The 17700-nt window shown below is 31.4% G+C and overlaps 1 protein-coding gene across 1 annotated transcript; it reads left to right on the plus strand.

Moving 5' to 3' along the window:
* The first annotated feature begins 8006 nt into the window (after window positions 1-8006).
* LOC139499036 (uncharacterized) lies at window positions 8007-16697 on the plus strand. Its single transcript, XM_071287699.1, has 2 exons — window positions 8007-8209; window positions 12822-16697. Exon 2 carries the CDS (start codon window positions 12837-12839, stop codon window positions 13452-13454), a length of 618 nt encoding a protein of 205 aa, XP_071143800.1. The 5' UTR covers window positions 8007-8209; window positions 12822-12836; the 3' UTR covers window positions 13455-16697.
* Window positions 16698-17700: the final 1003 nt, after the last annotated feature.

Raw genomic sequence — 17700 nt, forward strand, 5'->3', positions numbered from 1 at the left:
AAATTTATCAATAAAAAGTAAACATATAATGTTCAATTGTTGTATGGTCTGAATTCAAATATTCATACAGAGAGTTTCATATTTATAAAAAAAAATCAAATTTCAAAAAGGGGATTTATATAACATTGTGTTGCTTTTTATAATAAAAAAAATCTAAAGATATATGCTATAAGTATTAAATTTTACCTGAAGCAGAAGAAAAACAATTTATCCATCACAAACTATGTCAGTGCTATTTCATTTCATCCATTGAAATTACCATAACCTATGTATTATATTTAGTTCATTATAAAAAGTGAACTCTTATTTAGGTTTGAATATTACAATGGGAAAGGATAGTTTTGTAAGGTCACTCGAAAGTGTGAATATGTTCTAAATTGGTCAGACAATACTTGGTCATGTTTTATGAAGATTTAAGCCCTCGGCTTCGCCTTGGGCTTAAATCTTCATAAAACATGACCAAGTATTGTCTAACCTATAAATATTAGAATTTAAATGTGGTGGTCAGTGTGCCCTGTGGTATGATTCATCGAATGATTTGAATAACTGACCGCTTACCTTTATAAATATCACGTGACCTAGAATTCAGGTAAATAAATACATTTATTTTATCACTATGCTTTTATTTGTCATTGTTTGTAAACTGTTACTCATTGGAATGGCTATTTGTCTTTTGTTTGTTTGCAACCAACGAGGGTGTTGCCGTGTACAAACAAAGAATTTTACTTATAAACTATACATGTACTTTCCGCTTTCTAATGTATGGATACAAAAGTAATAACAAAAATGCCGAACACCTAAATCTCCTAAGTAACTTTAAACAGGAGAAATACATTTAAGCTGACAAAACCATGTACGTTATTAAAAAACTGAACGAGTGTAAAACTGTCATATATATATACCAGACTTGGCATATATACAATCAATGTCCGAAAAATATCCGGAAACTTTAAGGAGCTTGTCCAAGACTCTTTGTTGACTTAGTTATAGTGGGTTTTGGTTTCGTCAATAAAATTTCGCCAGTATACGGGAAAAAAATTTGTCTATAATCGTAAATAACAGCGCGTATTCTGTGGAATTCGTATCAAAATGATTTCACTTTATTTTTCACTGTAATTATGTCCCCCCCTCATTTTTTTTTATTTCACATCAATTTCTTGCACATACTAAAAATTGGTCATTTTGAAATCTAAAATATAAAATTTCTTGACCCCCCCCCCATTATATTTCACTATTTTTATTTGATCTCCCCAGTAAAACTTTTACAAAAAATTGACCCCCCTCTATTTACATACGAAAATTTTAACATCAAAATGTCTTGAAATAGGGCTCTTCCGTAAGGCCTTTTCCGTGAATATAAGTAGGTAGAGCAAGCCAGTGCTTTTAGTAGTTTTTTCTGACTTTTTTTTCTAATTTCCTATATTGTACTATAAAAGAAAACTTGATCCTAAGCATTTAAACAACATTTAACTTTTGAAACAGTAACAACACATTATTTATTAAGAGGAATCTATTATATGAACGCTGCTTAAACTTAAGTTTTACCTAATGCCTTAATGAAACCTCAATTGAGTCGCTAAACTTTTATATGGATAGTTCATGCTTTCAGCTTGAATAATTAATACAATTACTCATTTATCGTCACATTTCAGTCACAAATTATGTGTGATAGTAACCTTAATATATTGATATATTTGCCTAAAAAGTACAATTTTTGAGGGAGTTAGAGCTATAAATGGACCCAAAGGGATCTTGTTATGAAAACAGAAGGATACATTGTGGTGTTCTTTGTCTCAGAATCATTATCAATGTGTATCAATATTCAAATGCAGAGTATAGATAAATATTTAATCATTTATACATAGAATTTATTGCTATACATAATGTGGCGTGATTTGTATGTTTGGACAAAATTTTGCACAAACGCTGTAGATTTTGTTTTGATTTGTACTTAATTTCTCTCAAACTAAATGTATGCTTGGCAGTTAGGCTTGTTAATTTAGTGATCAAAGTGAGTGAAATACATGTATAACAACTGAATTTTTTGGATAATGAAGATGCACTGAGCTTCCTCCATCACCAAAGTCTTGTGATGTCTTACTTTATAATTGTATATACATGGTGTTAAAAGTATATTTTGTTTTGACTGTTGTAATGTTCCTATAGACATTTTGTCTCTTTAAGTATGCCAAATACTTATTTTCATGTGTGTAAAAACTTGATCCCACTTTGAATTTATAAAAAATTTGAACCCCCCTTTTCCACATACAGAAAAAAACTTGATCCCCCCTGTATTTTGACCAGCCCCCCCTTCCCAGATAAAAAAATGATAGGTCCCTTAGCATGGTGATGCATTTCATAAAGTGGCGTTTTTCTCGTTTTAAATTAATCTTACGTTTAAAAATACCGTTGCATTACGCAGAAAAATATACTAAAATGCTCACGACTTCTGACTATTATTTGTCATAAGATTTTTTTGTGAACAAGCGGGATTTTGATTTCTGTGTGTATCAAGATCTACCAAAGTAGAGGCAAACGGGGTCATGGCTATAAATAGCTAGCGTGTTTAGCAACAACTAGGTCAAATGTGAATCGTAAGAGTATGGTGTGATATGTTTAAATACCGTACCACGATGTAAACAATGAAATCATGTTAAGTGTGTATGATAGTAATATAAAGATATTCTGAAGGATAAACCCCGTAAAGAAATTTTGAAGGAAGACTTCTCAGTAAGTTTTGAATAATATATTATTTTAAATGCTAGATATTTCTTAAAAAAATAAATAGGTTTTTTTCCAAATAGATTTACGGAAAACGATATCAAGTGGCCTGGTTTTTTCTCAAGGTTAAAAACCAGTCTTCATTTGCATGTATATACAATATAATAGATTGTTTATGGATCAAAAGGGGGAGGGGTATATATTTTTTTTTTGTCGGAGTCAGATTTTTTAAAATTTAGTTTTACAACGCTATTAATCAAACATTTCTTTTTCAATATTTAACACTATATTTATAGATTATCGGTGATCATCTCAACGAGATTGATTTTCTCGCTTGAGCCGGGACGGCGAAAGCGAGAAAGGCAATCGAGTTGAGATGAACAATGATAATCTTTTTATCGCTATTTTACCTATGACGACGTTGTCAATTTCATGTCAATTTCATGTCAATTTCGTTAGCAACGCCACGTGCATGCTTAGTTTCTAGCGATAATTTTCCATCTCAAACGAGTAGCATGATATGAAAATTATCACAAAAAAAGATCAAAGGAAAAATGCACAAAATAGCGATAAATATATATACATGTATACACATGATATATAAGACTATAAGGTATGGAGAAAATCTGGATTCAAAATAAAGATACATGCCCTCAACGAATTGCATATTATATATGCTGCAAACGTCTTGCATGTCTTGACGTGAATATATAGTTTGGTTGATAAATTTGACTGCCACAGGGAAAAAAGGATATTTATACATAATTGTTTTTCAGAATTGTCAAAGTACTCTTTAAAAAACCTTTAAAAAGAAAAAGTTTCATAAATAAAAAGAAAACCGTGTTACCTATATTGAAATCATGTAAATCTGTATATTGAGAATGACAACATAAATTCATAGCTTTTTTAAAAGCAAGTGACCACATTTTCACGTCCATATATATCTATCATCAACACATAATACGTCAAACTAATAAATTTTTTCCAAGAAAAGATTTACATAAGCTTTTTACTAGCTATTATGTTTGTTTTATTTGCGTAAAAAGTCTTTCCTTTAAAAAGATTTCCTCAACAATTAATGTCCCTTGCGTCAATGATTTCCCGATAACAACTAAAAGTATTAAAATTGTCTATAAATGAGGTTTTTTAGTATGTAAAATTATTAATGATATTTGTTCAAAACGTGGCTGTAACATAATTGAAAAGGTTAATATTGAAAGGTCAGTATAAATAACAAATCATTATTAATTGTATTTTGTAACTTTTTTTTCAAAAGAGATCAGTTTCCATCGATTTTTCCCTTTCATCTACACAATAGTATTAAATTATATAAGAAAATATGCATAACATTGCAGTTTGGAAATCTAATGAAAATTTATACGTAATGTTATATATATGCGTAACACCACCGTGCATGTTTTTTCAATACATTTGACAGAAGCTGCTTCATCTGATGAAAGAATCATCAAAACTCGTATCATGCTTTTTAACTTGTAATTTAATGTTTGGCTTCGGTAGGTCTCGGCAGATTATGCTACCTTAGAATGTTTTATATATGCTGAGGTGTGTCGAATGCGTGTTCTCCGGCTTTAAAATTCAGAAATCGGAACGATCTATATATATTGAAAATCTGTATTGACAATTACTCGATCCTTCCGGAGCACGTGAGCATACCTACAGTTTTGACCTTTAATTGGCAATGCTTTGAATATCTCCTTGATATCGTCCTTCCTTTTCTTAATGGACAATGATCAATCGGTTGAATATAAAAAAAAGAAGATGTAGTATAATTGCCAATGAGACAACTCTACCACAAGAGACCAAAATGACACATAAACTAACAACTATGAAGCTTGCTTTTGAAGTAAGTGGCTTCAACTACAGGTTCGTGCGATTGTTTGTTATTAGATTAGGGACGAAAACAAGAAAGGATAACTTGTCGAAGTTACGGTAAAAATAGTAGAGAACGTAACGGCACGTGCTGTCTTTTTAACGATTTGTTTTTTAGTCTACGTTTGAAATTTCAAAAGCGTTGTCAGGTGAAATTATTTATTTCTTTTCGTTCAACCAAAATGGTCGTCCTGTCATGTGCAACGTTACACCTTCAGTGAATATATGGCAGAATTAATATTCATTTCCAAATTACTCCTTCCCGAATATCAAATGATCATCGACACATGACAAAGTCAGTGCATATTCATTTTTATTATATATATCATTTTATTCTGGTATCACCTAAGTTGGACAAAGGTATACAGAAAAACACATTAGTTTACATTACATTGCATATATGTACATTTGTTGAGGAAGCATTAAATATGAGTTTTTTACAACGGTATGATCAGTATAGCCGACAGGTTAACATCAGAGAGAATCCAGTTTTTCATTTATAATTCTAATAAATTGGCACAATTTTCGAAGTTTAGATTTCTGTTTTTGGTTCATAATAGCATTAAATTTTAAAACATTCAAGTTCGTTAGGTATTTCTTGTCAATAAGTAGTGTTCTATCTGTCAAGAGACTGCTGCATTCCATTACATAGTGGTATTCGTCACCTATAGCAACTCTGCACAACGGACACTTTCTCTGTTCTCGGGGAATGTTTTGCCATCTACCATTTTCAATTGGCAGTTTATGGTTCATTGTCCTAAACCGCGACATTGTTATTACATCTTTATCATCAAGTACATTAAGGTAGTGTTCGAAATTGTGTGATGTCTTGTATAGGCGATAATTCAGGGCTTTCGGCGAATCGTTTACCTTTCCTGACCATGACTGTGTAAACTGATCTTCTAGTCTTTGTTTAATTATCGATTTAATGTTAGGTGATGTGTTTTGGAATGACCAATATATACGTATATATATATTATAATGCCTCGTAAGTCACATAAAAAATAAATATCGTAATAACTGAAGGAACGTGTCTAAGAAAGGAGAAAATGGCACACATTTATTGCAATTTGTAAGATATTTCTTTGATGGATCACGTTTTTCTATGAAACATTTAATTACATGATTTGAAGAAAGGGGGTAATATGTAAGGGATGGGTCGCGTTCCCCATCCCAGGTCCGATTTCATGCATTGTTTACTTTTAGTAATATTTACGTGACTTTATGTGTATCATTATGCAAATGAGTTCCTTTACTTTATTTATATCCTGTTGTTTACTTACATCTTATCAATTGATAAATCATACACTCTTATTATTCGCATTATAAATTCAGCCTCTAACATGAAAAAAACGGATGTAGGTTAAAAAAAACCCATAGGCACGACACAATTGTGAAATGCAGCAAAAAGAAATGAAATGGGGAGGAGAGGGGGATGGGTAGTTCATTACGTTTTCAACAGTGTAATATTATACGGTAAATAATCAATTTAGAAACATTTTTATTTAAAATATTTCTTATGATCGACATTTTTTTTTTATGTAAATACAATTATTACATGATAAACTAAAACAAGTTCTATATACTAAAATAAACAATATGCTATGCTTTGCTCTTCACGGACTACGAACTAAGTATAATCAAAAGACTTCGGCCTAGCAAACGTAAGGGTCTTTGATAGCAACCAACACTCAGCCCACGAAGCGTACCGTGTGTATGTCTTTAAAGGTTTTATAAACATTTCTATTCGACATTGTGCTGCGTGCTCCTTTAGAGGAGGGATTTTCTAAATAAGGGTGTTTTGAAAATCACCAAGACTGAAGACAGGAATTCCTCATTTGAAATCATTGTACGATTTATGTATTTTTTTTTAATTCTATGCATTGAACAAAAAGTGCATTTGGATAAAGAAAAAGAATTACTTTAATCTTTTTTTTCAACGTATACTCTTTTTAATTGACCGTCATTGTTTTTTGTAACGTCTTGTAATTTAACTAAGTCTGAACCGAATTACTTAACCAAGGATTTGTATACAATTCCTTGACTAAACTGATACGATTAAAATACATGATAATCGGCATATTATATATACATAATTAAAAGTATATATGACGTAGACGTCTATGAAACGGCAACAATATATATTATGCATTTTAAACTTACTGATGTCAAATATAAGGACAAGCGTATATGGAGTTCTATTTGGACCCCTGGTCAGTCACGAAATATGCAAATAAAAAAGGGGTGTAAAATTGAATTCCTATGAATGCAGCAAGCATGGGTTTTGAACTCGGACCATACTCTGATAATTGATATTCATTGGACAATAATTGAGATGCAAAGAGTTTTTGTTTTGTTTTTATATTGATATATAATGTATACATGGTATACAATGAATGCAAGAAGCATTAGTCTTCTGGATAATGACTCAATATTTGTATAATATACTTTTTTTTTTAGCGATGAGGCCTAAATATTGAACTCGTCTTAGCTCTTTATATATCACCACCGTTCTTGTTTAATAATTTTTATATCTAATATTTCAAGCATTGGGATTCATTCAAAGTGAAAGTTATGGGCACAAAACATTTGTTTTATTTTTTATTGAGATAATGTGTAATCAATGAGCACTCATTCAAGATTTATAAATCTTTTAGATAATGACTTTATCATTAATTAAATACATTTTTATCGATGAGGCCTATTTCATGAACTCTAAAGGAACATCGTTCTAGTTTTATAATGTCTATACCTACATGTAAGTCAAGGTTTGGGTTTTGTTTAAATTGAAAATATGCGCAACAATCTGTGTTTGCTTTTGATTGAGATAATTAGTACCCCCCCCCCCCCCCCCAATAAAATTATAGACGGCTTTTTAATAAAGCCTCAATAATTTTGAATGAATATAATATTTTTTTTATGAATGAGGCATATGCTTAGCTTGGAATAAGTCAAGCATTTGTGGTTTGTTCAAAATGAAAATATGCGCAAAGTTAACATTTGTTTTGTTTTTGTTTGAGATAAAACTTTATCTATGACAACTTAATCAAGAATTGTAAGTCTTTGATACTGGATTGTGACTCAGTCGATCATTTTTTTGTCAATGAGGCCTATATTGTGAACTCAAGGATTTTAATATAACGGTATTAAATTCAGTCCTGTTTGTAACACTTATATTATATTTTGTGTTTAAACATGTTACGTTGGCTTGCAACGGACACTCAAAGCAGATTACAAACAATTAACCCTAATTACGCAACGTAATTTTAGACCCTCCTAAATCCGTGTATTATTGTCAAGGTTAAAAACTATATACATACCTGTATTTTTACACGGGGATTTAAATTGATTTTTTTTCTTTATTAACCGCAATATAACTGTTGAGATCATGTGACTTTACGATCAATGGACTGAAAAACGTCATAAAGAGATATTTCAAAATCCGTTTGGGATTACCTATAAAGTGACAATCAACCTTATAACATGGAGTTTTATTTTCAGGACTTGTAAAAAAGTTACACAGCTGAGATTTATATCAGAGGAAGTATTTGATACAAGGAATATTATTATATCTGGGATTTTAAACAAGAGTGAAAAGGTAAGGTTCAACATCTAGGACGCTTTTGTTTTTATACACACCTGTCATTTAGAGTTATAAAAAAGAAGATGTGGTATGATTGCCAATGATTACACGTTTAAAATAGTACACGTTTAAAAAAGAAAAAAATTGAGACAGTTCAGAAATCTTGGTATTTGCTTGTCATATCTAAAGGCACAAATTCTTGCTTAAATTTAGTTTTAATTCTTAAGATGTTCTCTAGTTAAATTGCATGCTGGAACATAAATTCTTTTTCCTTTCCTCGTTGGACTTGTATTTCAAATTTTCTTCCTTGGACTTGTATTTCAAATTTTCTTCCTTGATCCTCAAATATAAAATCGTTTTTTACCTATATCAGATGTCGATATATATTTTTGGATTTACCATTTTGAGCTCAGTTTTTGTTTTTATTAGAGCTAAAGCAGTTTGGTTTCGAACGCTTTGTCCGGTCTCTCGTTTAGTGACCGCCACCGACATAATTTATAACACCTTCTTTTACCCGGCAGCGTAACGCACTCGACAACGACTTGCCTGGTTACCTTTTCTGCAATGCTTTGTAAAAATGTTATTTTAAATATTTAATGTATTTGCTGTTTCAAAGATAAAGTCAAGACTTGCATACATCTTGCATTGAGATTAGCACTAAACCCTGATGAAATGATAATTTTAAAATAGTTACAAAATATGTTTGAGTTAAAGTTTTAAGTGGTTTTTGCAAGGGGGGATGGAACGGAAACGAACTCTTGAAACGCCATGACATTGAGGTCAGGTTACATTCTCTTATTTTATTTCAATCAAAAAGTCAATACAATAATGCTACATGTATATTTTAAAACACTCTGTGGAAAATGATGGTTAAATAATAAGTTATTTATACATACAAAATACACATTTTTCCCCCGGAAAACATTAAAAAACAAAATCCAAAATGTTGTTGTATTTTATTTCACTTTCGCTAACCTCGAAACGATTAAAGACACACGTGTTTGAACCTTCATATTGCATGTATGATAAAAATCAGCATTTCATTTTTGTTGAGCTGTGATATTTTAGAAAATCTGGAATGTGTTGCGTCCTTATCAAACAAAAACATGCTGATATTTCTTTTTGCCATGCAAATAATTTATTTTTTAGTTGCAATAATTAGAATGTTTATACAAACAGCCTATGAAAAACTTGAATATAAAATAATTTAAGCAGTAAAAAATATTTTTTTTGAAAAAATTAAAATTACCATATTTCTATTGTCCAAAAGCTGGTCCATGTTATTTGATTGATTTATTTGCAAAATTAGCTGTTTACCACCACTTTCTGCACTATTCTGTTAAATCGTGACGGTCAGTTTGTGTTTGTAGAGGAAGCCGAAGTTCCAAGGGAGAACCACCTTATTTGGAAAACTGTCTTTTCCCGTGCAATTGTGATAAAATTAGCAAATATGCATCTTTTTAGTAGAAAATTTCATTGAATGGAGTTTTTGGTGTGAAAAACGAAACATCAGCACATATTGAAAACATTTTTTTTTTATTTAAAGTGTCATATTACGTTTAAAAAGTTCTTTCATTTAGATATGAATACTTTTATGTGGCATCTTATAGCAATTATTATTTGCTTAATCTTTATGCATATGACACAAGGTTAACTATCTTTAAAGCATATTCACGATAGTACGATTTAAGTCAAGATTTAATACCTTTTTTTTAATAAATTGCATTGCTTATCGACTTTATACAGGTGAAATAAGCCTTGTACCCTTTCCAAACTATTTTTACATATTCTATTCAAGAAGTATAGCGTCACACATAAATAGGCCATGCTTATTGACACATGTTCCCAATTTTAACCGTTTTCAATTGTTAAGTATTCTAAACACTTCAAATATTTAAGTTTAGACCGGTTTTTAAATCAATACACACTTTTTCAAATTTAAATTTAACAATATTGCATAAACAAGGAATTCTAATAAATTATGGAATATTCTAGAGAAAAAAAAACTATGAGATATCATGATCTACGTGTATCCAATGCGTTTTATTTTATTTAAATAGCACTTTAATCTACAAAATATAACTTGACAAATATCATATTTCATTTTCAAGTAGGTATTATAGATTTGTTACACATGTTTGATGTACTAACAGTGGCGTAGCTAGACTATTTTTAAGTGTAACCTCGGAGAGTTGGTTGAAGGCCTCAGTCGGATCCAGATTATAAAACCTACCAGTAGTGGGTTCGAGATGGGGGGCTCATTTCAGTCATTACAAATTAATCAATAGCAAGTTGAACATAGACTATGTGTGCGGGAACCCAGTTTTCGTCCTTTGAAAATAGACCATAGTGTGAACAATGTGTTACCTGGTTACTTGACAATCTTTTTATACTACTTTCAAATTTATTTCTTCATGTTTAATGAATAAATTACAAGAAGAGGGATGAAATTACACTGTAAAACAAATTGTTTCATGTATTTCAAAGTAAAGTAGTGATTTGGTCCAGCTAAAAAAGGTTAAAAATTAACATTTCGGAAGCTGTCAAAAGATTTCAACCATATTTTTAGTTGGAGCCGACGAAGGTTATTATGGTTTTGGATATAATTTGTCCAAAAATAGTACTACACACTGTAAAAAAATATTGAGAAAGCGCACAAGGCCTGGTTGGATTTTTTTATTTTTTATCATCTGAAAAAAAAACACTACGACATACATGTACCTGTGTTCTCGGAACAGATAATAAGGTGCATTATAAAAATTCGCAAAGAGTTCCGATTAACCATGGTTCTCGAGGCTGGGATTACCGCTTCATTTTAGTCCGTTTATGTGTCCATTACAGGATTTTAAATAAACAAATATTTTCTTCCGATTTTTTTCTCTTGATCTTGAATATTAACCTCTGCCTAAGTTTCACGTCAATATCTGAAGGTTTTCAAAGTAATCATGTAGAAAATCTTAAAAACAGGGCGTGAGGCCACCTGTGAATTGCCAAAAGACAAGTCCGTATGCCAAATTAAAAAAAATGTACTTTCAACAAGACATTTATCACAAAAACGCTTCTGCCAGATTTCATAAAAATCGATAAAGTTTTGACCAAATAATTGAAGTGTAACGAACTTTAACCACATAATGTACAGATGTATCTACTTGTTAACTGCAAAAAGAAATATAGAATAATAGGTAGTTTCGTTTAGGATACTGACTGTGGAATATCTAGACGAGCCCGTTAGGGCGGGTTGAGATATTACATATGATATAGTCAGTATCAAAAACGAAACTACCTATTATTCTATATTTCTTTTTGCAGTTAACAAGTAGATACATCTGTACTTAATCCTTAATGTTGACGCCATCTACAAATCTAGGATCGCTATTTCTTGATTTCGCGACATAGAATAGATGTCACAGGCTTGGGTTAACTTCAAAGCATTCATCGAATCTCAGCTGATTATTAATTGCTTTAAACAAAAGGAAAGTCAGAAGAATTCCAAGTAGATTAAGACTTTGACAGAAAGAAAGTAAAAACATAATATAATACGGTACCATCTGATTGAAAAGTAAATTTCACCTTTTGTTCGCAGTTACAAAATTTTGAAGAAAAATTTACAAGACTGATTTGCTTTAAACCAGATCTTTTTGAATTATTGAGATTAAAAAGATTTTTTTAACCAAAAATCAAGTGTACGCCCGGGCGTTTTGACGTAAACGTAGCTACGCGCATGACTAAGCACGTATAAAAAGTGATTTATAAATCCATTTTATTTTTACAATAAGTAAACATGTTTTATAAATTCGAGTTTATATAACGATCAGGTATACTGTACATATCATGCATATGTCTTGAGATCGATACCGGTAACGTTTGAACTCAGGATCACTCAGCGTTTGAAGTTCTTGATTCGCGTCCGTCCATAGGGTTGGAGCGTCTTCGACGTCGTCGGATGTTGCAGCATATTCAAACATCTATGATACAAATGCAACGAATTTAAAATTATGTAAACATACAACAGGAACTTCAGTTGTACGTGGCTTTCATACCAATGCCCCTTTAAAAGAAGTAAATAATGCAATATATCTATATGGTCATATCAGAGACATAAATATATACATATGTCTCTGGTCATATATATTATCTTTAAGACATGCTTTCAAACAGGAATCTGATGTACAGTAGTTGTCGTTTGTTTATGTAATTTATACATGTTTCTCGTTTCTCGTTTTTATATAGATTAGACCGTTGGTTTTTCCCGTTTGAATGGTTTTACACTAGTAATTTTGGGGCCCTTTATAGCTTGTTGTTCGGTGTGAGCCAAGGCTCCGTGTTGAAGGCCGTACATTGACCTGTAATGGTTTACTTTTTTTAATTGTTATTTGGATGGAGAGTTATCTCATTGGCACTCACATCACATCTTCCTATATCTATGTACAATATTAGTTCGCAATCTCTTACAGAAATATGCAGTATGAGTGCCAATGACACATTTTTTCACAAGAGACCAAATGACAAAGAAATAAATAACTATATGTCACCGTACGGCCTTCAATGATAAGCAAACACCATACCGACATCAAACAATGGCGTCCAACTGAAATTTTACTCATATGATATTCTTGTTTTTTTTTAGGATACGGATTCACATATGATCAGTTTCATTTCCATAGCAACAGGCCGGAAGCGGAAGCAGGAACAGCAAATTCCGGAATTCATGGATGAGGACGATTTAGCATCTGACGCAACGGCCATGATAGGCTTGTTGAAGTCAGACGAAGAAAAGTTAGAGGAACATGCGAAATTTCTTGTGAAAAGTAGGAGAAATTATGCAAAATCAGTTTTCAGTATAAATGTCGAAAACTGGACACCATTCCATGCATTTGCTCTTAGAGGATGTCGTAAACTTGTTAAATTAGCTTTAAAGGCAGGTGTTGACGTTAACCTACAAATGGGAGCACCGGAAGGTGTACCTGGAAATTGCACCGCTCTTCACTTAGCCGCCCATCGTGGTGACGTTAGTATTATTGACGTTTTGATACAAAATGGCGCTAATATCAATCAACTAGATTCTTCTGACAGGACAGCTGTTTATTATGCATCACGTGCTAGCAATACGCTTGCTGTAAAAACACTGAAACGAGCAGGCGCAGATATGAGTCAATGTGAAGAAGACTCTTTAAAGTCTCGAGTGACTAGATCAACGGCTAATCCGTTTTGTATGGTATTACCATTTACATGTTCAGGGAAGCGGTTATCTTTTAGCTAGCATTACAAACATACCATATTATATTTATTTTCAAGTAAACATGTTTATAGAATGGAGAAATAGGACTGAGTGTGAAAGAAAATAAAAAGCAGCCATTTTCAAACTAAGTTATCGTCCGCAATCAACTGTTTTAACCTTAGGTGTTATAATTTTATTAAATTTCTCAAAGTACAATCTTTTTGAGAAATGCCTTTAAAAGTTAGTTATGTCATATCTAACAAGGAAAATAACTTTCAATGATATTTTTAAACCCGTTGTAAATTTTTTTTTTTAAGAGAATTGATATTTAGGAAAAGCTTTCTGATACTGCTTTTTTTAGGGGAGGGGGGGGGGGGGGGGTCAGAAGTTAAAAATATGTGTGAGCGTTATATATCATGAGTGTGGATAATATGTACACGTGCGTTGTGTATGAATCTCAATATATATACATGTGCTATATATACGTATGAAATGTGTTTTTGACATTTTTATATGAGTAAAAATACATTTGAAGCAGCGTATGTTTAAGTATGTACACCTATGACAATCATTGTTACTATTTTATTTGACGATGGAGTTAAACATGAATCTTTATTATTCATGCAATCATATTTACAATGATCTACCAATATGGTGCCGTCATAACCGGCCAAATACACCAAAATTTGTCTTCATTTTCAATGATTTATGCGATCCTATTTTGCCTCGTTTCTGTTCTGTTTTTGTCTTCTCTGCAAAACAATGATATAATATTTTAATTTAATAAATTATAAAGGTTGTGACCGTATAATAGTAACAGGAATTACAGTGCTATTTCAAACAACTTTAAACACAATAAATTTAATAAAATAGTAAACAGTATGAGGCCGAACAATACATGTCTAGTTACCAACCGGACAAACAATGCCTTTTAATCAATTTTGAAACTATACTTCCTATATACAATGTAATCGCTTGTCAACAATCGTGCACAGACAAGAGAAGTTTTCTGGCTTTAAATTTTTTCTGATTCAACATTTTTTAACAAAAGACCCAGTCGGCGTTAAATTTAAAACACATATTCCCTTTAAACCGAAATGTATAACTGTGCCAACATTTAAAATGGTTCTATACTATACACATTTAAAAAAGCAAATATTGGCATTCCGTACAAAACTATGTTATTTTAAGTGTTCAGGTCGCCATTTTTTATGTTATGATTTAGCATTAGATCTTTAATGTGTTTTAATCAACCAATTGTGTCATGTTTGTTTAAGTTTCTATGTCATTTCCATGTCAACTGATTGTTTTTGAGTAAACTATCGAGATTTTACATGTGTTTATCTATCAACAATCATATGCTCTCAGGGAGATTTAAAAATATTTTGACAATGTTGTATTTATAGATTTTTTTTAATGTCATTTGAATCTTATACAAATGACTAAAACCACTTATGACCTATAATTCAGAAGTAACATATTTGGATACATGTATTTCTTTTTATCATTTTTGTTCATAGAGCCAAAAAGCAGAGCCTTATCTTCAGGAAAACAAATTAATCAACTTGATTTTAACAGAAAAATCCCCTATTGAAAATATGCATCTTAAATTTTGTAAATCAACTCTAGGAATAAAAAAAATGCATTCAATATATTAGGGAGCTACCATTTAATGTTTGTGGGGGGGCTAGGATGAAATTTGAAAAAAATAGGCAGGACAGGAGTTTTGAGTAAAAAAAAGGCAGGATGAGACACTTGCAAAAAAAAAAAAGTCAGGATAAACTAAAAAAAAAAGGCAGGACCGAACAGAGTGAAAAATAAAAAGGCAGGACAGAGATTACAGCTAAAAAAAAAATGCAGGACAAAATTTTTCATCCTAGCCCCCCCATAAAAATCAAATGGTAGCTCCCTTAGCAAGAGTTGAATTAGAAAGTTTGCATATAGGATGTTTTATTAAAACACAAACCCTTTTATATTTAGATAGACTGTATAATAATAATATTAATCCATTGAGAAAGGAAGCTTTTTTCTCTACCACAGTCTCTAGATTTGACAGGAATTTATTCATGATATACATATTCCAAAAATATTGTTGAAGAGACTAATGTTGACCTTAATATTCTTTCTACTTGTAAGGACATAAAAGATGTAAACACGAACCAGTATTGTCAATCGAACCCGTATTGTCAATAGTAAAACCCAATTAGTTAATCAATTTTTCAAATGTTCTGAGTCAAATTAAAAAATAATAATGATAAAATGATATTCACAAACAGTATGCATGTATACTGTTGAAAATCCACTTTCTGACAGATGAAAAAGCATGAATCGTTATTTTATAAAAGATCTATATTTTCATTATTTTGTAGAAATGTGCAAGATAAGATGATCGGTAATGAAAATAGCCTTATTGACATTCTCAAATTTCGTTTCGCCATTTTGAGCTGCGTCTGACTAGAAAAAAATCCATGACCTTTTGATCAGAAGAACCGCGGAAGAACCGTGAGGTGCTTCGAAAGTTAGTTAATCTCAAGTACGAAGGAAAAACCTAAGTTCGTTTTCAATATTTATGTGATCGCTTTTTATGCGAGTTTATGTTATATTTCTGAAACCAAATTTGAAAAAATACCACTTTATTTGTGGTTCATAGCTATAAAAAGTGCTACTATTTATTTTACATTATATTGAAATCCGACATCCAGACAAATCACAAACTTTTCTTATACTGAGTAACAAAGTTTAGCAACATATATTTTTATTCAAAATCTTATAATGAAAAATTATTATTTTTATAATATATTTTCTGTCGAGTAAAAATTACACCATATGGTTAATTTTGTTTGTTACAACAATAACTATTCACTTGTTATGGTTGTTAGAAAATAAAGTTTATTTTTAAACCTATACTTGTATGTATTTACAGTGTAATTGTCTCTGATACAAATCAAAAGTATTTGTTGCTGAATTTGTTCTATTCAGTATATTTTTTCGTGCCTTTTTTTACTCGTGTCATTCGTCACAACTAGGTTGTTTCCGTACCTTCAGCGGATTCACCCGAGGGTTGTCGATTGTTACTTGTGTCATTCGTCGCAACTCGGCCAATTCCGTACTTTCAGCGGATTCACCCGATGATTGCCGATTGTTACTTGTGTCTATCTGACTATTTTTTAATCCTGTCCAGTCTTCCATTACATTATCTTGTATTTTATATGATCAAACATTCTGTGATAGATATGTGTTATGCAGCTTTTGTCTATTTTGATATTTATATTAAAAAATATGATTTAATATACTGTTTCATTTTTTGATTTTTACCATGACAGTGTCACCTAGGAATAAATAAATATATATATATAGGAAGATGTGGTATAAGTACCAATAAGACATCTCTCTATTCAAGTCACAATTTATATAAGGAAATCATAATAGGTCAAGGTACGGTCTTCAACACGGAGCCTCGGCTCACACCGATCAACAAGCTATAAAGGGCCCCTAAATTACTAGTGTAAAACCATTCAAACGGGAAAACCAACGGTCAAATTTATATAAAAAAAACGAGAAACACTTATGAACCACATCAAAAACGATAACTACTGAACATCATATTCCGGACATAGGAAAGGTACAATCAATTGCAGCGGGATGAAACGTTTAAATGGTACCAAACCTTCTCCCTTATCTGAAATAATAGTGTAAAATCACAACATAGAAAGACATACTATGAAATATCATTTGGAATGGCATAACTCAATAAAGAAGTAAAAACACAAAGCAATAAAGTCCATATTATTATATACTAATATTATACTATATATTTTTCTCTATAACTAATTGACAAGGGTAAGCAGAAGGAAATATAACACATGATTTATTGATTGCTTTGTTGCTTAACGTCCAGTGACAAATAGTTCATGCACATTCAGGCCGGAACATACCACATTCCATATACTATGCGTTAAGTGATACATATACATGTAGTTGATTTATACAAAATATACAATTCATAAACAAAATCGAATTGTAAATGAAATGCATGAGATGTCCCTTAACCAGAAGGACTATAATCTTTATCAACTCTCTGAATTAATGCTGATGATTTGAGCGTCAGTGATGAGTCTTGTAGACGAAACGTGCGTCTGGTGCAAATACAAAATTGCAATCCTGGTATCTAGGATGAATGTATCTGCACAGTCTTTTTAACGCACACAATTCTTTTTCGTAGTAAAATTTAGAGATTTATTTTGATATTCACGTGTAAAAGTTTGGAATGAGATTTTGTACTGTCGTC

Source organism: Mytilus edulis, chromosome 12, assembly GCF_963676685.1.
Source record: "Mytilus edulis chromosome 12, xbMytEdul2.2, whole genome shotgun sequence".
Taxonomy (NCBI): Eukaryota; Metazoa; Mollusca; class Bivalvia; order Mytilida; family Mytilidae; genus Mytilus; species Mytilus edulis.